Genomic DNA, 23214 nt, shown 5'->3' on the forward strand with positions numbered 1-23214 from the left:
ATTTGGTATAGACCTGCACTGAGACAATGTTTGGAAAAGCCAACATCAAGGTGAAACTCTTCCAGTGTTAGGGGAGGCTAGACAAGGAGCTGAACACAGTTTGGCCTTCAAGACTTCGATGGCCTATTGTGTTTCCATCCAATTGAAAGACATCTTTATTGAGTAATTATTTTGTGATAAAATTAAAAAGGGCAAATTAAATTTCGTCCTCATTCGCTATAATATTGCGACAAGTATTCCCTGTACCAATGAATTCAGCTTCAGCTGTTGAGTCTGATAATTCAAGGGTGAATTTAGTAGTTGAATATTCATAAAGTGTGCCAACTTGTTATTGGTCTGGAACGTGACAGTGCCGGTGCCCTGGTTTAACGAGTGCAACTAAAAAAAATGTAGCAGAGTGGAGAAAATCATCACCCTTATTTTCCTCGCTCAGTCCTGCTACAAGAGCAAACGTATTCTTTCTATTGCTGTTGTTGCTTTTAGTCACAAGATGGCACTGCTGACATCATAGGGTGAAGAGACTGTTATAGTAGTGCTACAGAGAAGGATGAGGCTGGTAGAGTGAAAGACAGTCTGGAATGACATCTGACCTGACGGCACATCTGTAATAAAGTTCATGAGTTTAAAACCACCTTCTCCTTTCCTCACTTCCAACTGTCACAACACATACTGATTTCTGTGGCGTTTCCTTTTTGTTTCACACTTGTTCAATGATTGGTTAGTGAGTGAGAAACGGTCCAAATTGCTCAGGTTTAGGTAAAAAAATCTAAAAAAAAATCAATTAGAACTATCTTGACCCATTTGACCAAATCTTATTCAGGTTTGCTGAGAGGGTTGGAGCCTATATTGATGAGAAGTGGGTTACAAGGAGGACAGGTTGCTAGTCCATCATAGGGAGCACAGAGACACCAGGCTCAACAACCAGGCTCACAGTGACATGGTCAATTTAGAATATTCAATTAACCCAACATGCATGATTCTGGGAGAAAAACAGAACCACAAGATATATGCTGCATGCATGTACAGAATATATAACCACCAGGGCCTCTCCAAGGTAACGCTGGTAACCAGCAGCATCATCATAGTGTCCATTCAGGACATTAAGTTGTCTTTTAAATTAATCTTCACAGCTGAAAAACAACACATGGATCAAAATCAGGGTGCTGCAGTGAAATTAGCTTAAAATAAAAACATGCATAAGTTAAACGAAATTTTAAGCTATTGGTAATGCTCAAGTACTTGCATCACAAAAACTGGAACAGGGATTTTAATGTTTTGTTTGTGTGCAACTCTCAGGCGTACTTAGCTTGTGAGGTTTGGCAAGGCCTGTTAACACAAAAATGAGCAAACTGCAAAGAGAAAATAACCTTGTACCAATAAAAACTATAATAAATAAATAAAATTTTACAAAAGTGCAGTGCAACTAGGTATGTTTATTGACGGGTGACATAAATATCAGAAGCAGATGAACTGACTGAATTGACATATATCGAGACACATGGTAAAATTCCAAAACAGCTTTAAAAGGTTGTCAGTTTGGGAACTGTCTCATACAGTGGAGCATTTTCAGCTTGCACACACAGACTCAGCTGTTCAGTTCTGCAACTCAGAGGCTTCTTGGCTCCAAATAAACAGATAAAAAAAAGCCTCCAGCACAAGATCTACTTGTCCTCTTTTCAACCCTAAATTAAACTAGAACCTTTCGGAAATATGAAACTCTGCTTGCATTGCTAATGTAAGCAAGTAACGATATTTTGTGCAAGCATAGGTGAAGACGTGGCTCTGTTAGTGAGGGATGATAACGGTTTTTGGGGTGGTGATAAGTAAACGAGAAGCAAAACCAGTTGTAAACAAAGTAGCAGTATTATGATGTAAGCACACCACAACTGCAGCTGCTTTTGTAAGCTTTTATACATCTGTATGTTAAAATTTCATGGATTTGTCTTAAATTCCTCAAACCAAACAGAGTATAGTGTCATCACAGTCCCTTTTCTCTAATTTTAGTGTCAACATGTCTCCCATACAAGTTAATACCACACCAGACTGACGTGACTTATCACTGGTTGCCAGCTGGCATCACAGCTTTTTCCAAGAATTTATTTAGTGCTGCACAATCAGTAGCACTCAGTAACAGGCCTGTTACTCTACAGTAGCCGAATAAGAAAAGTCTTCTTGTCAGTAGCAGCAAGAGAGGCACAAGAGACTTTCATTGTGATGTGTTCTTCCTGTTGGTTCTCTCTGCTGTCCAAGAGCTGCCTGCAAGTCTCCAGTGTCAGTGTGAGACTAAAGTCTGCAACTTTACCAGCATGTTTACACTATTCCCAGGCTTGTGGGTGCTCGCGTACTGCCACAGTTCTCACACTGAGTTGGTGTGTGTTTGCTCTGCTGGGTCCTCCATTGAGGTTGTGTGTGTTGCACTGGAGTTCATCATACTGAGCTTCTCTGTTCCATTCCTTGGCTCTTCCCTCTGTCTTGTTCTCTGCCAACACCGTCTGTACCTGCGACTGAGAGAAAGGCAACCATGAAACATATGGAGGCCAATAACGAGAGTGACGTCAAAAATAACTGCTGTTCAGCTTTGACATTTAAATTATGAAAGGAGCAATTTGGGGGAAATTATTTGCTTTCCTGCCAAGCAGTTAGATGAGGTTTTTATTTTATGCTCTCTTCCAATGAGAAGAATATTTCCGCAGCATAATGCATGTCTGGATCAATATTCACCTAACATTAAGAAAAACATTTGTCTCAACTTTAACCAGGTGTGTCTGCAGCATATGAGAGCACCGTATTTTCCGGATCATACGTCACTCCAGAGTATAGGTCACATCAGAACAGACATGGTCTCCAGACCATACAATATAGCTGGTCTCATCACAGTCTTGTAAACTTTTCCTTCGACCTTTGCTGACGCTCTTTTGTCACAAATCACTCCTGAAACTTTTCTTCATTCACTCCATCCTGCCTGGACTCTCCTTTTTCACCTCTTTACTACACTCCCCATTTTCTTGGACAGTGGATCCCAAGTACTTGAAGTCCTGAACCTTTGTGACCTCTGCTCCTTGTAGCCTCACTGTTCCACCAGCCTCCCTCTCATTCACACACGTACTCTGTCTTACTATGGCTGACTTTCATTCCTCTTCTTTCAAGTGCATACCTCCACCTCTCCAAGTTCTCTTCCACCTGTTCCCTGTTCTCACCACAGATAACAATGTCATCTGCAAACATCAAAGTCCACGTGGATTCCTGCCTGACCTCATCTGTTAGTCGGTCCATCACCAGAGCAAACAAGAAGGGGCTCGGAGCCGATCCTTGATGCAATCCCACCTCCACCTTGAAGCTATCTGTCACTCCTACAGCACATCTCACTACTGTCCTGATGTCCTCATACATGTCCTGTACCAGTCTAACATACTTCTCTGCCACTCCAGATTTCATCATGCAATACCACACCTTCATGCAATACCACACGTCCTCCCTTGGCACCCTGTCATATATTTTTTCTAAATCCACAAAGACACAACGGAATTCTTTCTGACCTTCTCTGTACTTCTCCATCAGCATCCTCAAAGTAAAGATGACATATGTGGTGCTCTTTCTTGGCATGAAACCATACTGCTGCTCACAGTCACCACTCATCTATCTTGTTTCTACAACTCTCTCCCAGATCTTCATTGTGTCTCATCAACTTAATTCCCCTGTAGTTGCTAAAACTCTGTACATAACCCTTGTTCTTAAAAATGGGCACTGGCACACTTCTTCTCCATTCCTCAGGCATTTTCTCACCCTCAAATATGTCATTGAATATTTGAATCAAAAACCTCACCGTCATCTCTCCCAGAGATGTCCAAACCTTCAATGATATGTCATCAGATCCTACTTTCCCTTCTTCATTCTTTTCAGAGCTTTTTGGACTTCACATTCCCAAATCTGTCCCACTTCCTGGTCCACAGTTTCTATGACCTCTACTCTTCTTTCTCTTTCATTCTCTTCATTCATTAGCTCCTCAAAGTATTCCTTCCATCTTCCCGTCACACTCTCCTCACTTGTTAGAACATTACCATTCCTATATTTAACAAGCCTAACCTGCTGCACATCCTTTCCAGCCTGATCCATCTGTCTCACCAATTGGTACAGGTCCTTCTTGTCCTCTTTACTGTCAAGTCTCCCATACAACTCATCATACACCTTCGGCTTTGCCTTTGCCACCTCCCTCGTTGCTCTACGTCCCATCTCCTTCAGTTCCTGTCTCCTCTCTTCAGTCCTCTCACTGTCATATTTCTTCTTGGCTAACCTCTTTCTTTGAACGGCATCCTGCACTTCACTATTCCACCACCAGGTTTCCTTATCATCCATTCTCTGTCCAGATGACACACCAAGTATCTTCCTACCTGTCTCTCTAATTACTGTTGCTGTAGTAGCCCAGTCATTTGGAAGGTCTTACTTACCACCCAGAGCCTTTAACAGTTCCTCTCTGAATTTCTCACATTCTTCTTTTCTCAGCTTCCACTGTTTGGTCTTCTTCTCTGATTTTACTCTTTTTCTCTTCTTCACAACAACAGTCATTCTACACACAACCATCCGATGCTGTCTGGCCACGCTCTCCCCTGCCACAACCTTACGGTCCCCAATCTCCCTCAGGTTTTCTCTTCTACACAGAATGTAGTCAAACTGCATACTCTTTCCTCCACTCTTATAGGTCACTCTACGTTCCTCCCTCTTTTGGAAATATGTGTTGACTACAGCCATTTCCATTCTCTTGGCAAAATCCACCACCATATGTCCTTTCTGGTTTCTTTCCTTGACAATAAACCTACCCATCACTTCCTCATCCCCTCTGTTTCACCCAACCTGTGGAGCATCACCACTGACAACATTTAGCATCAGACCTTCTACTTCTACCTTCAGGCACATCACCCTATCTGACAATCTCTTCACCTCTACTGCATTCTTTGCAAACTCCTTCTTCAGGATTGCCCCTACTCCATTTCTCTTTCTAGCCATATCATGGTAAAAACAGCTTAAACTGCTCCAATACTGCGAGCCTTGCTGCCTTTCCACTTGGTCTCTTGAACACACAAAACATACCTTCCTTCTCTGCATCATGTCAGCCAGCTCTCTACCTTTGCCTGTCATCCCCACATTTAGAGTTCCAACCCTCAGTCCTACATTCTTGATGTTACTTTTCTCCCTCCGTCTCCTGACATGTTTTCCTCCTCATGGTCTTTCACTAACAGTAGCACAATTTCCACTGGTACCGTTTGTCAACAGCACTGGTGGCGGTCGTTGTTAACCCAGGCCTCGACCAATAGGGTATGGTTTCGCGTTGATGAACTCGCATTATAGTTTTGCCAAGTGTTTTACATCTGATGCCCTTCCTGACACCCTCACCATTTACTCGGGCTTTGGATTGGCACAAGAGATACACTGTCTTGTGCTCCCTAGTGGCTGATTTAACCAGCCACTAAAAACCAGCTAATGCATTTTAGTAAAACTGTTTCTCTGCTGCGGATAGTGTTCTCGGATTGACATTTTGTCTTCCACTTGTTCTCTTTTTAAATTTTTGAGTGAATTGTTGTTTTTGTTTTTTATTGGTGTTGTTCGTTTGTTTGTTTGTTTGTTTGTTTGTTTGTTTGTTTTCTTAATCAAGGACCAGGGAGAAGATATGTGAAAGAGCAGCTGAAACTTTTAAAGGACTTCTGAAATCCAGAAGAATTATTCATCAAAACCAAGACCAAATTAAAGATTACAGGAAAGATTGGCTAATTGGAAACACAATTTTAAGAATATTAGGCATTGTTTAAAACTTCCGCACATGATTGTGAGCTTTAGAAATGCATGCAACTTATAGAAGAACCTTGTCCAATAGCCTCCTACAGAAAAACCTCTCCAGTGGATAAGACTGGAATTTTGCTTCCAAATGACAAAAACAAAAGTCCAATAGGCTTCTAAACCATTCACACTCGTATAGGAGCATTTTAGCTCAATTTAGGTTCCACAAAGCACTTCACAAAGTGTTTCTCATTTACACATTAATACAAACTCGGTGCATTTGGTTATGAATTAACACTTCCTTTTCTACCAAAAAAGCTCTCTGGTAAAAAGCTCTGGATATAAACTTGTCTCAAGTGATCAAAGACATGAGCTGAGCAAGATGGACTCAGTGATTTCACAAATTTTTAAGGATAAACGTAGCCAAAGATTAAATTGAGGATGCCAAGCTGTTCCTTTAACTACATTTTAGACATTAATAAAATAAATTTGATCTTACTGTGAACAGATGCAGATGAAAACAACAAGGGCGATCAAGAGCACCAGCCCTCCAACGACGCAGCCTATTAAGATGTGTCGTTTTTCTCCTTTTAGCCAGTCCAAGTCCACATATTCACACCTTGCACCAATGTAATTACTCTGACATCTAAGATGGGGAAAAAAAAAACAAAAATATATTCATAACTTTCATTTCTGTTATTTTAAATAAAATCCTAATACTACCATATGTTTGTCTGCTCCCAAAGTTTCCTTGCATCATCTTTAAAAACTCATTCAGGAATATAAAAGCATTTCTGAACAAGAGATTTTTCTTTGTCTGTTGCTTTCAGAGGTTTCCTTGTAGCCAAACTTCTCTAACAATTCAATTTTTCCCCTTCATGCTCCTTCCTGGACCTTTTTGCTGCTTTCTCCTACCTGCAGGATGGTGTGTTCTGCTCCAGAACGTAACGGCACTCCCCGTGGATGCAGTAATGCGAAAGCTCATCAGGGCATTTTGAGAAGTGTCCACTCCACCCATCTGTTTGTGTTTCTGCAGGATAGATGAAGCATTATCTAAAATTATATTTTCAAAGAAGTACAGCATTTTAAAATAAATTACTTTAAGTAAATAATACAGATCGATGGGTTAGTAACTTTATGTGAATGTTAAACTCAGTTACAACATACCATCTAAATTTATGAAATTGTAACAAAATAACTGTCAGATTTGACAGGTATATTTTCTATGTTGTATTTTGAGCAAGATAATTTCTTGACTTTCATACAAGCAACTACTCAGGTTTGGTTTTAGGAACATATTTAAGGCCTTATATACTTAATTTGCCATTCAAATTTGAATGATTTACATATAAACAAGTTCATGGACATAAATAGAAGACTTTTGGTTCACAGAAGCTTCACTTATTGGACTCAACATGCTGGTACCAAGCCCCACAGATAGTTCCCACGAGTCCAGTGTCCGTGTCCCAACAAAGCAACATTTGGCATAGAGTTTAAACTTGGGTCATTCAGTTTCTTTATAGTTGGTAGGTTTTTATTCTCAGTAACTGGGCAGCCTTCTTTTTGATTAGACTCAGTCGTCCGTTCTGTGCATCACTCCTATGAGTGAACTATCTAGACAAAGAGAAAAGGTTTCCAGTTCAGGATGCTTTGGATTCATCACCTGCTTCTTGTAGATGATGTGGTCCTGTTTGACACAATGAGCTGGCGTTGCAGTGGTTTGTAGCCAAGCATGAAACAAGTGAGATGTCAGTTGGCACCTCTAAGTCAGAAGCCATGTGGTCCTCAGCTGAAAGCACAGGTTGGGAATAAGCTACTGCCTTAAATGAAAAAGTTCAAGTGTCTCGGGGGCAGTGTCTGCAGTGATGCAAACTTTGCACCGCTCGGTCATGATGAACAGAGACCATTGCATCACTAGTCAATCTATGTTCCAACTCTCACCTATGATCATGAGTAGCGATTGAAAAAAATTATATTGCAAATGCAATAAAAACAACCTTCCTCCTTATATTTAAAATAATTCACTCCACATTTAGCTAAGGAGCCCTCCAGATTATAGTCAAATCATGTATATTTAGATATTTGTGTGGCATTACACAACTATTCATTAAGCCATAAGATTATTGTTATAGGTCAGGACACCACCATCTTCATCAGTAAATTCAGCATAGCCTTCATCTGTGGATGAAATTCAAATAACTATATTTACTTAATAGAGGGTAATTTTGTGAACAGCTTCAGTATATATATATATATATTTTTTTTTCCTAGCCATGTTGTTTGACTGAACAAATCGTGGAGCATTTCCTTTCTTACCCCCAATTGTCTATTTTTGTAGCTGCGTAATGTTCTGTCCGCTTGCTTCTATGACATACATTTTCACCCTCTGCTCTGAGCTGATTTATAAATAGACAGCTTGAAATGTGATCCAGAGAGGAAGCCTAATCATTGCCAGGAAAGGCCAAGAGTCACCAAGAGCTCACTAACCATGTTTTGAGTGGTACATTGCCAAAAGAACCATAGAATGTAGGGATTTCCTTTCTCCTTGTTTGCGACTTAATTTCTTTGCTGCCTCAGCCTGAAACATCTGTTGAACTTCTGACCACCAGTTTCACGTAGCACTTCCTACAAAGCTGCCGCTATCTTGAAAACCTCCTCCAATTAAGTAATCTCTCACAAAATGAGATTGTAAAGCAATACTGCCGTGCAAGTGACATCAAAGGCAGCGCTCCACTTGTTAGCTGTAACTTGAGAACTGGCTCAAAGCCACAACCTTGGCACTGAAAGGAAAAAAACTCCTGTAACAAAGTTTAAAGCTGTATTCATGGAGATACGAGTGTTTTGCAGTCTTACAAATATTCAACCATGATGGGGAAATTTATTTTAGCCAAAAACAGGAAGCTACTTAGCTTAGTCTGGTGGTGATTGGCTAAATCAAAAGAAATAGGGTGCGCTTTTCTTAAAATAAATTTAATCTCATCCAACAGAAAGCAGAATAAAAAGGTATAGGACAATCTAAGCTCTCGTCTGCACACCGAGGCCTACTATGACGGTAAAATGGTTGTCCTTTAATCAGCGTTTTCGTAGTTTGATCTCAAACCAAAGGCAACGCCCAACAGAGCAGCAACAATACCCATCCAGATGGCTGCAACCAATTCTTTGTGTGCTTTGAAGCCCAAAGGAGTTGACCTATATAGACTGTCATGACACCAGCCTGAAAGCTTTACGCATGACTGAACCCCAACCCAACCTTAGATTTTCTGACCACACTGAGATAGCAGGACAAAAAGGAGACCTATAAAGAGGAGGTCCAACATCTTGTGGATTGGAGTCATGAAAATGCTTTGATCCTGAAAACTGTAGAAAGGCCAAGGAAGAGCAACTTACTTCACTTTAATAGCAAGAAGATGGAGATTGTCAACCAAAATGTAAATACAGGGATTTCATGTAGCAAAGGAGTGTTCATTGTCTCTTCACACCTGTCTTTGTAAAAAGAGATCAGCAGCGACTCTTCTGTTTAAAAATCTTAAACAGGTCTGACCCTCCCTTCATCTAATAGACCTTTGCTCATTCCACAGTGAAGAAAAGGATGGTGCATGTGTTATATGTAATAAGCTTATTGTAAGATGGATACATGGACATTTACAGGTTTGCACAACAGCACAGAAGATCAATAGAGCATCCAGATCTAAACGTCAAACAATATCTACACAAAAGGCTTATAATTAAAGCAAAAATCAGCTTGACCACAATATGTTCCGCCTGCTTTTGATTTAAAAAAAGTGTACAATAATTAAAACAAGCACAAAGATTAAAGAACGCCTTTTTTATCCTTCATTTTCTTCAACCATCTAAAAACTATAAAAAGGCAAGATAAATACAGTAACACATCACCGTTTGTCAAACTTGGATTGGACAGGTGTCAATCAAAAGTCATGGGAATGTTCTAGAGGTCCTCTAATTATAATTTCCCTGTATGTAGCTGAAATGTGTCTTTCAAGAATTATCTTAAAGATTATCTTAATACATGTTGCCACACATACAAACAATAACCTTCCTTTACTGACCTGATCGAGTGTTTGAGCAGATATATGGGAAAGCGCCTGGAATAATAAAAGGTCTGTCTTATCTGAGATTTTTATCTTTTTGTTCTGTCCTGCCACAACTTAGTGAAAAATCACCAGGTTCCTGGATCACGAAAACATCTTAGGTCTGAGAAACATGCTTCCTTTGTCTGCTCTCAGCCACTGAGAGTGAAGAACCCAAGCTGTAATTCTCTGGTACATCTTCAGACTGGACATATATTCCCCAGCAGGAGGCCAGTGTAGTCTGTCTGCCAGTCCTGGTCATTTTCTCCATCCTAGTCCAAGTCATACTGAAGCGAAAAAAATCTGTAGCAGGAATCCGTACAATTGTCTCCTTATATATTGTAGAGGTGGGGCTTTGGGAAGCAAGGCTTAAAAGGTTAGTTTGTCCACAGCCAGAACGTCGGCTGAGCACCAGCAGCTGTGGAGATTTGCTCACCTATGTGATCCAGATTTTGTCATTTCCATTTGAGATGGAAAATATCCCCTTTTGACATGTTTTGCAATCATCAGTGAGATTTTGTTTTCTCCCCAGCTAAGGACAGATTTGGTGGTGTAAGAACTATGAGGTATTGCCATTCTGAAAACTGACCAGTCATTACATGTTAGCACTTCATGGGCCTCAGTCTCTCATCTTCATCCTGCTGATACAGACTGAGTTCGCCTCTTTTGTAGCTGAACACATATCCCCACACACCGCCGAATCCGTATGATTCTAAAGACCACTCCTGGTGCAGCAATTCAGGTGTTGGGTTCCACAAGAAGCCAACAGTTGGCAAAACATGGTTCTCCAGGGAGCATCTGCAGCTTGGTCAGGATACTGGCAGATCGATACAGGGTCATCACAAACGGGAGCGATGCTTTCTGCCACGGAGATCATGCCGTTTATCCAGAGTTGTCAAAGTTGAAGCATCAGCAGTAGACGTTCCTTCAGGTAAAAGTGGTGAAGCTGTAGAACAGGGGTGTCAAACTCACAAAACGTGGCCAAAAATTAAACCTTTTTCAAACTAAGGGCCAGTTTCAGAATCTACTTTAACTCAAGTCAGATACCCAACATCTTTTCTTGGTTGCAGGTTCCTCAACAAGAGTTTGATTAGTCTCAATTGACGTTCTCTGTTGCACTTTTTGACATCATAATCAAAGATTACTGAAAAAATTAAAGTGAAAAAAAGTATTTTACGTTTAACATATCATCTTGGGGGCCAGACAAGATGTCAACGAGGGCCACATTTGGCCCCCAGGCCTTGAGTTTGACACGTGTGCTGTAGAAGGTCCTTCAGCAACCAGCACAGGAGGCTCTTTAGTTAAAGTTGATTAAGATGCTGTATCATTTCTCGCTAAAACAACTTAAACTTCTAATTAGACCGTCTACAAAATGTTCTGTTATTGAATAGTATTTTTTTTTTCCCAAAACATTTACATTTGTTTTACCTTGTGCTCATGTTGCTTTATTATGGGATGTAATTTTACCAAATATTTATACTCATCTTGCTTATTTTTCCTCTTTAAAAACACTGATGCAGAACTGAAAGCCTTTAAATATTTATGACACTAACACAACTCTAAATTGTTCTTGAAGCCTTATGAAAACACTGTTTCATCAATGTGAATTATTTTACGTAAATATTTAGCCAGAAGTCTGTGGTTATTCGATGAGCGTTTCCAGTGCAGTTTGAGTATGTCTTGCAGAAATAATATAACACGATAACAATATTTCAGCTGAACCGAAATTTCATAAAGGTTTATTCAATTGCAAAACAGTGAAATTTAGAAGACTTGAGTATTTTAAGGCAGCACAGTATGCTTCCACAGTTCTCAAACTACTGGTATCTCTCAGGTCGGAGACAATGTATTCGACATAACGGTAGTTCAACTAGCTACCTAGCGGTCACCAATGGTGTGCCACAAGGCTCAGTTTAGGTCCCACTTTTTTTTTTTTTTTTTTTACAATTTATATAAATTATGTAGGTCTAAACATTCCTGATGCATTCATGCATCTCTATGCCGATGACACTGTTCATTATTGCCGAGCTAACACAGTTGCCAAGGTTTTCCAGCTTCTACAGTCTGCATTTGACATCATTCAGTCAAACTTATTCCATCAAGTTGGTGCTAAATGCTGACAAAACCAAAGGGATGTTGTTTTCCAACAGAAAGTTGGTGCCAACAGCTCTTCCTCTTATCTCATCCATGCATGGTGTTCCTATTGAGTTTGTAGATTCTTACAAATACTTGTGCATTTTGGTCGATGCACATCTCTCTTTTAAACCACATATCAAAAACTTGATAAAGAAACTGTAATTAAAACTGGGTTCCTTTTTCAGAAATAGATCTTGCTTAACTCCGAATGCCAGAAAACACCTTGTAGCTGCTACCTTCCTATCAGCCATTGACTATGGTGACATTATTTACATGAATGCCCCTGCCAGCTCCTTGCAGATGTTGGATGCTGTCTATCATGGCGCGTTAAGGATCATGACTGGTTGTAACTATCGTACCCATCACTGCAACCTGTACTCCATGGTCAGCTGGTCATTATCTACATGTAGGCTCTCACACTGGTTCATTTCCTTTTATAAATCCCTCTTTGGTCTGCTACCTTCTTATTTCTCCTCCCACGTCACGTCGTCAGTGCAGTTACAACATGCACTCTCAGGCCATCATTATCTGCAGCGTTCCCTCAGTGCGGACTGAACTTGGTAAAAAGGCCTTTTCCTACTCAGCCCCTGCAACCTGGAACACCTTGCAACAAGAACTGAAGTTGTCCACCCTAATTTCTTTAAAAGGGTTTTCAAACATTTGATAATGTCAATTGAAAAATCAAAGCAAATATGTTCTTGTTTTATGTATTTCACCCTGTTTTACGGCACCCTGATTTATTGTTTTGTACACTACTTTTATTTTAACTGCATTTTTGCTGTAGTTTATTGTTGTCATCGTTTACTGTTTTGTTGTCTGTACTTTGTATGTTCTGTCTGGAACAGGTCCGTCTTGTAAATGAGTCCCTGTGGCTCAATGAGGCTAGTCTGCATAAATAAAGGTTGAATGAATGAATGAATGCTTTGGAAGTTGTTCCACCCACACCTGCTTGAATTCACTTCCAGGCTGACTCAAAACAACAACAACAATCTTCTAAGTTTCATTAAGGTTCATGTTGGAACAGAGCGATTCACAATAATTCTGATGAACATGACCCCAGGCTGCATTGGAGATGCTACAGCTTTCTGCTTCTGCCATCAACACTTTCAAATAACTATAAAAAGCTACACAAATAAAACCACCTCAACGATTTAAGATAATACTTGTTCATATATTCCACAAAACCTCACTTCAAAATGCTTAAAATATTAATTTGAAGCAAATATCTTTGAAAGTATGCAGATGATATTTAGTGTCCACTATAATAAATTGACTCTTCACATAAAGTGTTGACAGCATAATTTTTGGTCATTTATGTAAAGACTCATCCTAAATATATTTATATTTTGTGGAGTACAAAGATATGGAGTCCCGGAGGGGACATGGGGGATTTTTTTTTGTGTGTGTGTGTTCCCTCGCAATACATTTGTGCTCCCTCTAAATACTTTTCTAGTATTACTGGACGGTTTCCTAAAGAATCCGTCCAGAGGACCTGACTTAACCTTTGTTAGATTTTTCTAGCTGGATTATTGATCATGCATCAGCACAATCATATTCAGTATTTTATAAAACAGCTTTATAAAAAGTGTTAACATTTGAAGGTGTCTTGTATGTAAATATACATATTTGCTGTTAAGTTAATCCATCCATCATCTTTACCCGCTTCTTCCATTTTGGGTCACTGGTGCCCATACATTATAATGAATCCAAGGTATCAAAGTTCATGCTCAATAATCCAGGTAAAAAAATCCATCAAAGTTAAGTCAGGTCGTCTGGATGGTTTCTTAAAGTAATACTATAAAAGTATTGCAAGGGAACGCAAAAATATTGCAAGGGAACGCAAAAATATTGTGAGGAAACGCAAAATAAAAAAATCCCCCATGCTCCGTATGAGTACTGTGTTCATTCAGCCATTAAACCTCCAATCATTCATCTTTTTGTGTCACCACAGAGGAGTCTGCCCCTCTCGGCTCCTCGTATCTACCTGCACAGTTGCTTCTGTCGCCATGATGACAGTCGGGTCGAGTTCGATTGGTGGGCACCTCAGTGGTATTCCATTCTGCCAGGCTGTACTTGCATAAGGCCAGAGCTGCAGATGGAAACACAAACAACAAAATAGTCCCACACAACAAACTTGTGCTCACGTGCAACAGGTGAAACCAATCTGTGACCATTGATGCAGTCCTGCATTAGAGATGGCAACTCTGCTGTAAAACCACCGACTTGAGGACATCACAAGTTTTTAAACATGAAACAGTGAAAACAGCCCCGACTATGAACTGGAACGACAGATTTTATTGCTTGTGTGCAAACTCTTCCTTCAATCATTAACACACACTAAAAATTTACTACAGATACTGCCTGGTGGGTAAACACTGCCTTTAATTTAGATTTGACTGAATAATTAATCAAACTTAATTTTGGATAAAGAATGGAGAAAGTTGTTTTTTTTTATGTCCAAGTAGAACTTGATTAAAAAAGAAGGTGAGTATACCAACTAACAAATCTTACCTGCTAATATTCCTGCATAGAGCCTGTACACCTTTACCATCTCCTCACTTCACAAAAAGACTCATCCGGTTCCTGAAAATCCTGTCATTGGCAAAAAGAAGTCCAACTGGACTGAAGCCTTTTCAGAGGTCAGTGACCTTTGAGAAAGGTGTGGACAAGAGCTGGAAGTTCCCCAGTGGTGCGTCGTGTCGTGGTTCTTCATCGATGGTGGCTACCTTCATGTCAGCCAGAACAAAATGACGCTTTGACCACACGCAAATTGCAGTCCAGAGTGGCTCTCTGAATTCTGTGCTGAAGAGGGAGGCACTGAAACCCAACTCTGCTTTGCTCTCTCCGCCCACACCTTTAAAGGAGAAGACAATTCTACACAAAGTAGTCAGGTTATTTCCTCCTCACTCAACAAGAGGGCCTGTGTTGCCCTGGTGTTGTTTTCTCAAGAATGAAAGGCAGGTGGAGTCTTTAACATAGCACCTGTTTACCAGACGAATGTTTATGACTCTGTTTGGACTTTCATTATCTTTGGGAGTGTGACGAACAGAAAGCAGACAGGTGTAGAAGCACCGACAAGACAATTGTGACATCAGGGCTTGTTTTTGTTCAAGACTATTTCCTGGCTATTTATGGAACCATTGTATGATTCATTCAACATTTGATCTGACAGCTGTACAAATGACTTGACAGATTCAACAAACAAAACCAGTGAATATAAGAGATAAGATGTGAAGATACATTTAATGAGCCCACATCAGGTCAACTTTACTGCTCTCTACTTATCACTATTATCAATGGCGCTGTTACAATGCAGTATAACTAAAAGCTTAATATTTATTATTTTCAGAAAATCCTAGACTTGTGAAACTTTATGCAGATTTTTTTTTAATACTTCAGCACACATTGGAAGCTTTTACAATCAGGTGGCAGCTGTTTACAATGGAGAAACTACATACACCACCATGTTATTTTCAAGTTAACCACCAGATGGCAGTATTTTACAGTTTCTTGGAGATATGGATTCGTAAATAAATGCTTTCAACATGAAACATTTTAAAGTGGTTTGCAGTTTCATCAGATCTTTAGCGAACAGACACACTAATTGTAAAATGACACTTGTTCCCAGTCTTGTTTGTGATCAATAAACTTGTCTATCGGGATCTAATCAAAAAATCATTTAAAGTAATCAGGACCAGGATATTTAAAGTAATCCTTTAAACTTCCATTTAGAGGAAGCTTGAAGCTAAACTTCTGTTTATCATAAGCCGTGTCAAAAAAAAAAAAATTAAAAAATGCATAAAAGATAATTCACCTTCCATTCCATCAAAACCTGAAACTCTACGCCAAAATCTACAAATTGATCAAAAATAAACAAAATATTTATGTTTAAAGGTAATTTTTTCATTAATGTTAGTGTAATAAAAGGGTTGACTTATATTCGAGTGGTAATAAGTATAAATGTGTTTTGAAAATGCAATAAGATTTTGCATCAATAGTTGTATAATTATTCCATATGGGGTAGTGGTGGTGCAGAGGTTAGAGAAGTGGAGCCTGTGATTGGAACGTCGCAGGTCCAACACCCCCCCACCCCCCGGACTGGCAATGTCAAAACGTGGGGGAAGCACCCACACCTGTCTCCACTGTTATTTGCCCCACTCTGGGCCCTTGATCAAGGCCCTTAACCCCACCATCTGCTCCCCCGGCTGCACTAGATAGCAGCTCTCTGCTCCACACAGAGGCTGTGGTAGCACTGGTCTGTGGTTTAGTCAAGAATGTCATCCGGCGTAAAAAAACAATTAGGCTTCATGTGAGTTAGTTCGCTGTGGTGCTCCCTGAGGAAGAGAGCAGCTGAAAATAAGTTGTATAATTATTCCATGTGATCACAAAATTACAATAATTATCTCCTTCCTGAACATTTTTTTTTCTTCTTTGTCTGTGGACTTTGCTGCTTGCTTGGCAACCACTTCTGCATCCGCCCAAAAAGTAGCACCCCCAATAAATACAGCAATGTTTTTTTATTTTCTCCAAAGAATGATTTTAATTACCGAAACTAATAAGAATAAGAATAAGAAGAATGATATAATAAGTCATTTCTATTCCGGGAGCACGGTGGATAAGTTGATATAGCTGCTGCCTCTCAGCAAGCAGGTTGCCCTGGTTCAAATCCCAGCCTAAGGGCCTTTCTGGGTGGAGTTTGCATGTTCTCTCTGGTTTCCTCCCACAGACAAAAAACATGCATGTTATGCTGATTGGTAACTCTGAATTGTCCCTAGGTGAAAGTGAGAGAGTGAATGGTTGTTGGTCTCGTTTGTCCCTGTGATGGACTGGGGACCTGTCCAGGATGTCCCCCACCTCTCACACAGTGATAGTTGGACATGGACACCAGTGACCCCCATGACCCGAAAAAGGAAGCAGGTAAATATAAAGGATTGATGGAAATACTTTTCCTTACTGCAAGTGTTCAGTTTGTTGTTTTAATTTCCTATACACCTTTCAATCCTCTGAATTTGAAGGAGTAGTACGTTAAAAACATCCATCCATCCATCCATTACCTTTTATCCGCTTTTTCCATTTTGGGTCATGGGGGTCGCCGGTGCCCATGTCCAGCAATCATTGTGCGAGGAGCGGGGTACACCCTGGACGGGTCGCAAGTCCATCACAGGGCCACATAGAGACAAACGAGACAAACAACTATTCACTCTCTCATTCACACCTAGGGACAATTTAGAGTTACCAATCGGCCTAACATGCATGTTTTTGGTCTGTGGGAGGAAACCAGAGCACCTGGAGAAAACCCACGCATGTACGGAGAGAACATGCAAACTCCACCCAGAAAGGCCCCTGGACCGGGATTTGAACCAAGGGCCTGCTCGCTGAGAGGCAGCAGCTCTACCTGTTGAACCACCGTGCTGCTCACGTTAAAAACAAATTAATCTAATTTTTAAACTGACACTTTGGAAATGTTGGTAACTTCAGTATGTTTGCAAACATATAAAAGCAGCACAATTTAACAAGAAGGTGTTTTTGTCTCTGTGCTATACAGATGAGAACTGTTTACTAATGACTCATTTATAAATTTATTTTACAAAGTTAAAAGTGTAAATCTGACTAATTTAGTTCCCTAGAAGTGATGCCTACCAGCTTGGTTACTTTATAACAAGACAAATGCTAAAATCAGAGTACACTGACCTTTAAATAGACAGGTTCATATTTATGTAGATATCTCTGTAACAGGACAGCACGCTAAATATGCAACATTAAACATTGTATTTATTCTGTTTTGTAATTTTATTCAAAAGTTACTGTCAGAAATAGAAACAAATTTTCATTTTTCTTACAGAATATACAGTTTTGCATTACATACATTAATGTTTAATTTCTCCTTTGTCATTACAATTTTGCACATCATGAGGCATTAGTAAGTTAAATTACAGATAAGCACAACCAGAAACAAATCCTTGATTTTATTAAGGAAATTAAATAACCTGATTACATAATGTTCTCTTTATTGCTTTAATTGTTACACCAGTAGGTCAACTTTTAGTCTTGATTTCAAATGTATATAAAATAAACAGTTTCATTGCAAAGATTGTCTTAAAAAAGTTATACTTAAATGCTAAGAGCATCGCATCAAGGTTTTTCAGTACAACAACAACAAAAAAAAAGCAAACATGAGAACTCTACCGAGACTCATCCGTACAGTGCACCAAGAGGAAAAGGAAGTGATAAAAAAGAGAAATAAATGTGCCATCTCATGACTGGCTAGACATTATTTAGAGTGAACTAAGCTGTTTAAGTGGTAATCGTCTAATATCTGAAATAAAAAGGCAATTTTAATTGCATTTTTTAAAACGAACCTAAAAAAAAACAAAGCTTTTATGTGACTTAACACTGAAGTTTAATGAGCAGCATTAATAATGCATACCATTCACTTTCTACACAATACAGATTCATTTTTTTGAGTTAATGTTCCAATTTAAAGGACAATAACAGCAACCATTTTTTATATAATTTATCCTTGCTCGAGCTCATGCATTAAAAACAAACAAATAAACAAACAGGAGACATCTTGCATTTAATCTTTGCAGTTTGAACCAGCAGACGGCGTTTCCTCTCGCCGGCTGTGTTCCTAACTTAGACTCAACATCAGGAAGTTCCCGCGCCAGGAGATTCCTAAGTGTCATTTAGAGAGCACGCTTAAACATCCGTTCAGTACAAACTGCAGATAATGGCTGTATCTTACAGCTGCAGTACACAAAGCTCACAATCACACGGTAAATAAAGACGCCAAAGGAAAAACCAGACAACAAATAAAAAGGTTGCAGGTGATACAATAGAGTTTAGAAGTTGTTTTCCTCTGAGTGATGCCACCGTCTTCAGGCATGGTGCCAAAACTTCAATTGCTTATTTGAAATTAAACTGCGGTTGAAGCAGACAAGGGTTTAGTTTGAGTGAACACAGACTGATGTTTACACCACAGCACAGGAGCGGGGCTCCCTGAACGGGTTGCTGCCTGTAGAGACTCCAACCAGCAGGGCATCTTTGCTGGCGTTCTGCAGACAATACTGCTGCAGGTCTGCAGCTGCCTGGGACACCTGAAACACCAGCAACATATCCAGCTCATATTCTGTAAAAATGTTCCTGCTGAGTTAGAAAACAACAGACTTCTCATACAACTGTTTCCTTATGTTAGCAGTTGTAAATAAGTGATGTTGACAAGTTTTTTTTTTTCTAATTATTTATCAAAGTAAGAAGTAAGAAAGCAGCTCGGTGTAACCAAAATCTCAAACATTTATATATATATATATATATATATATTTTTTTTTTTCCCCCATCTGAGGTAAAGCATTAACGTCACATTTCAAAAATAATCTTTTACATGCTCGAAATAAAAACTACAGTGCTCAAGTAAGAAAAGAAAAATCAGTCTTTTGAATTCTAGACGTTTTGTGAATATAGTGTTTTTAAAAATGTCCAAAAGTAGAAATGTTTGGCTTTTTTTAATTGTTATTATCGATAAATTGCCGTCCAATTTATCGATAAATCGCCGGCCGATTTATCGCCGGCCGATTTATCGCCGGCCGATTTATTGCCGGCCGATTTATCGGCCTCGATTTCTTTCTGAGAGATCAGCCACTTTTACAGATTTTTGTTGTTGTTGTTTGTAGTTTTAACCACAATTGTCTGAACTTCATTTATATTTCAGAGCACTACCTCATGGCCAGTTAAAACAAGTTTGTATTGTTTCTAGGATATTGTTCAAGGGTATGTTTTTCAATAAAATAAGATTGGAAAATTGAAGATGCATTGTGACCTTATAACACCTGACAGTGTTGCTTATAAAACAAAATCGGTATCGGCCAAAATCAGAATCAGCAGGTCAGACTTTTTAGAAATCGGTGATCGGCTAGAAAACTGCAATCAATGCACCCCTTCTTATTAGCTTCATAAATATAGTTATACATTATAATAAGTTCAAAAGGGAAAGGCTGGACTAAAAGTATTCAAAATGATGTGAGTCTATGATATTTTTGTCATTTTGGAGACTGGAATAAACTAGCTGAATATTACATGATACAATAATGTTTAACCATTGGAAGCACATAGTAAAACAAAGTGAAACAGAAAAAGACTATTAAAAAAAACTTACCTTGATTCTTTCCACACTGGCCTCAAGTTTCAGCTGCTCTACCAACCGTCGCATGCTGGATAAATTGGAATTGGAGGTCATGACTGCAGGATCAGAGTCTGCAGAGAACAATCGCTCATAAAAAAGTGTCTTTGGTCTCTGAACACAAGCGGTTCACTCCACCAACGGGCAGCAAATGCTGGACAATGTCCGGGTTTCTTTCTTTTCAAATTACCTCTGTGCTCTACTGAAGAACCAAGGAGCAACAGAAACACACTGACCTCTATGTGCACTTTATGGACACTACACAGGCAGTGACAGAATGAAAGTGGAAAAAGTGAATTAGAATGAAAAGAGTCTTAACTTTGCTTCAACTTCAGATAAATGACAACCAGCCACAGTGTCATTGTTTATTTAGCAACAACAGCAGCTGTGTGTGAAAAACTCAGTGATGATGCGTACTCAGTAGTTTGCAGAGCCACCTTTAGCAGTAATTAGTAAAAGTAAACTTCACGTGTAAGATTTCCATCTCTCTCAGCATTATTAAATGATAATGAATAAATGGTATACCTCAATATTCAAAGGAGTGCATGTGGATCCTAAAACTACAAGGTGCCTACTGCTTATGCTCTCTGAGCAAACCCAAATCATCACCCCTCCACCACAGTGCTTGACACTTTGTTATATGTTTGTGCTTTGTTCAGAATCAGAATAAGCTTTATCATTGTACAGAAATACAGTGAGATAATGTTCGTACAGTCGTCTGAAAAATGGGCGGCGTGCACGTTGCTGCTGCTTATAAGAGCGCGGCCCTTTATTCTTTTTAGATAGGAAAAGGGTAAAAGGCCATGAGGAGAGGATAGTGGTATTACAAAAAATTTCTCTTCACACCTTGCCCGTATCAGGACATGATTTAAGACATAAAAAAAAACTCTACCAGCTAGCCCATTTATAGGCATATTAAATATGCATTTCATTACAAGATGGTGAGATTTGTCCATGAAGCATTTCCAGAAAGCACCATAGTCCTGTTAAGATGTTGGTGTCAGTCGGTATAGTTCTGATAAGCATTTCACAGAAGTTTTTTTCTTTTTTTGGGGGCGTTGCGATAGACAGCATTCTTAGTTTACACGTATCCCAGGAGAAATTTGATAAGTTGGCCTGCTTCAAGGCCAAACGGGGGAGTCAGATTCAGATAAGCCACATTTGTTGATTTTTTTTCAGGCAAAATTATATTTCTCATCAGCCTTAAGGTCTGCTGGTACTTTTAATCCAAAATGGCCCGATTTGTGGGCATTCCACTGGTCCATGCTTATTAGCTCCCTCCAAGGTCGTCCCCAACATGCTGGCAAGTCTCAGAAGCCGCAAGTGGCCTGCGAATCTCACGAATCGCTTCGATCTTACGGTTTAGCTTGTAAATCAGCTGATTTTGAGTGCTCGAAGCACGAACCACACCTGCAGACAGGGCTGGCAGCTTTGCCATGGCCGTAACTGCTGCCACTGTCTTCTTTAATAGCCAATACATAGGTATTCTCCGGTGTCAAAAAGCAGAAACCCTGCTATCATGATTCCAATATCTTCAATGTCTTCCTGAGACAATACGGAAAGGCACATCAGATCCATGACGTATCCTGCCGCATATGTCTCAGCAGGTCACGAGAGTTCTCTAGGACCCTGTTGCTTTGCTGAAAAAAAAAAAATCAATTGCTTTGAAAGTCCAGCTGACCAGATCCATGACAATAGTTTATGTTTCAGAAGATATGTAAATAGGAACTCCGATACACAGACAGAGAGCAAAAAAGTAGGAGGAGAACAGGAGAAGGAAGAAAGGCCTCTGTCTTGCACAAGAGCAAGTGGTTCTTTTTAATCATAAAAGTTACAATTGACATATAGCAATTTAGCAGCACAGTGGTGCAACTGGTAGAGCTGCTGCCTCTTAGCGAGCAGGTCTTTGGTTCAAATCCCGGTCCGGGGGCCTTTCTGGGTGGAGTTTGCATGTTCTCTCTGTGCATGCGTGGGTTTTCTCCAGGTACTCCGGTTTCCTCCCACAGACCAAAAACATGCATGTTAGGCTGATTGGTAACTCTAAATTGTCCCTAGGTGTGAGTGAGAGAGTGAATGGTTGTTTGTCTCGTTTGTCTCTATGTGTCCCTGTGATGGAGTGGAGACCTGTCCAGGGTGTACCCCGCCCCTCGCACAGTGATTACTGGACATGAGCACAGGCGACCCCCGTGACCCAAAATGTAAGAAGCGGGTAAAAGATAATGGATGGATGAATATAGCAATTCATTATTGTTTGTGAATTTTATATTACAAAATTATGGTAGGTGAAACATATAAAATGTAATGAGTTACATTTGTCTCCTTCTCAAATAGGTTTCATGGTTCTGGAAATTTTATTTTAAATATTTTAACTTTATTTAATGTAACTGAGAGAAAGTGGTTAAAAGGCTTTATTGATTGTAAATGTTGCAGACTTCTGACTAGCTTCTCCCAGAAAAAAAAGCACTGCGCATGCGCCACTTTAAACTGTAGAAAGCAGCTGTTTATGTAGCCACAGCAACGACGCAGTTCAATGTGGAGCCCACGTGCACATGCACTGCTCTCACCATCTCATTGGTCAGCAGGTGATTACCGGGTTTAGCTGTAAGGAGCTTTAGCTTTAGCTAGGAGACTAATGTAAACATTGCCAGAACCTTTCCTCTGAGACACGAACGATGGCGCAGTCAGTAAAAACTTTGGCGCTATGAGCTAACAGGACACTTGAGGCTGTCAAACCTCCGAGACTTTAAGGTGTGTACGTGAGAGGGACTTTGGCAGACATGCGGTGGAGGTGATTTCCGGCAGGACAATTCTGAACAAAGACAGGGACTTTGTGGACCCGGAGGAGGTGTGAGGAACAATGTGGTGGGGATTTACTTCTCTGTGGGGTCCCTAACTCTAACCCTACCTCCTAACTCTAACCCTAACTCCTAACTCCTAACTCTAACCATAACTCCTAACCCTACCTCCTAACTCCTAACTCTAACCCTAACTCCTAAGCCTACCTCCTAACTCTAACACTAACTCCTAACCCTACCTCCTAACCCT

The 23214-nt window shown here is 39.8% G+C and overlaps 3 protein-coding genes across 3 annotated transcripts in view; 1 reads left to right on the forward strand and 2 right to left on the reverse strand.

Annotated features, from left to right (window-relative positions):
• Positions 1–23214, forward strand: part of dhx29 (DEAH (Asp-Glu-Ala-His) box polypeptide 29) — a 155018-nt gene that overhangs the window by 28203 nt on the left and 103601 nt on the right. The window lies entirely within an intron of this gene.
• On the reverse strand, positions 2227–14939 carry btc (betacellulin, epidermal growth factor family member). Its single transcript, XM_037692349.1, has 5 exons — positions 14505–14939; positions 13978–14082; positions 6685–6799; positions 6269–6415; positions 2227–2504 (listed from the first exon to the last, which is right to left on the reverse strand). The coding sequence occupies exons 1-5, from the start codon at positions 14542–14544 to the stop codon at positions 2357–2359; spliced, it is 555 nt and encodes a 184-aa protein (XP_037548277.1). The 5' UTR covers positions 14545–14939; the 3' UTR covers positions 2227–2356.
• gng10 (guanine nucleotide binding protein (G protein), gamma 10) lies at positions 18965–20229 on the reverse strand. Its single transcript, XM_037692351.1, has 2 exons — positions 20146–20229; positions 18965–19090 (listed from the first exon to the last, which is right to left on the reverse strand). The coding sequence occupies exons 1-2, from the start codon at positions 20224–20226 to the stop codon at positions 18965–18967; spliced, it is 207 nt and encodes a 68-aa protein (XP_037548279.1). The 5' UTR covers positions 20227–20229.

This window comes from Nematolebias whitei, chromosome 18 (assembly GCF_014905685.2).
Source record: "Nematolebias whitei isolate Nwh7 chromosome 18, NemWhi1, whole genome shotgun sequence".
Lineage (NCBI taxonomy): Eukaryota > Metazoa > Chordata > Actinopteri > Cyprinodontiformes > Rivulidae > Nematolebias > Nematolebias whitei.

Bases quoted from the DNA above. Each gene is read 5' to 3' on its own strand.
- btc (XM_037692349.1), bottom strand. From the start codon at position 14,544: ATGGTAAAGGTGTACAGGCTCTATGCAGGAATATTAGCAG. The intron at 14,083-14,504 runs GTAAGATTTGTT...TTCCATCTGCAG, and splicing joins CTATGCAGGAATATTAGCAG to CTCTGGCCTTATGCAAGTAC. The intron at 2,505-6,268 runs GTAAGATCAAAT...CCTTTCTCTCAG, and splicing joins TTCATCTGCATCTGTTCACA to TCGCAGGTACAGACGGTGTT.
- gng10 (XM_037692351.1), bottom strand. From the start codon at position 20,226: ATGACCTCCAATTCCAATTTATCCAGCATGCGACGGTTGGTAGAGCAG. The intron at 19,091-20,145 runs GTAAGTTTTTTT...CTGGTGTTTCAG, and splicing joins CCAGTGTGGAAAGAATCAAG to GTGTCCCAGGCAGCTGCAGA.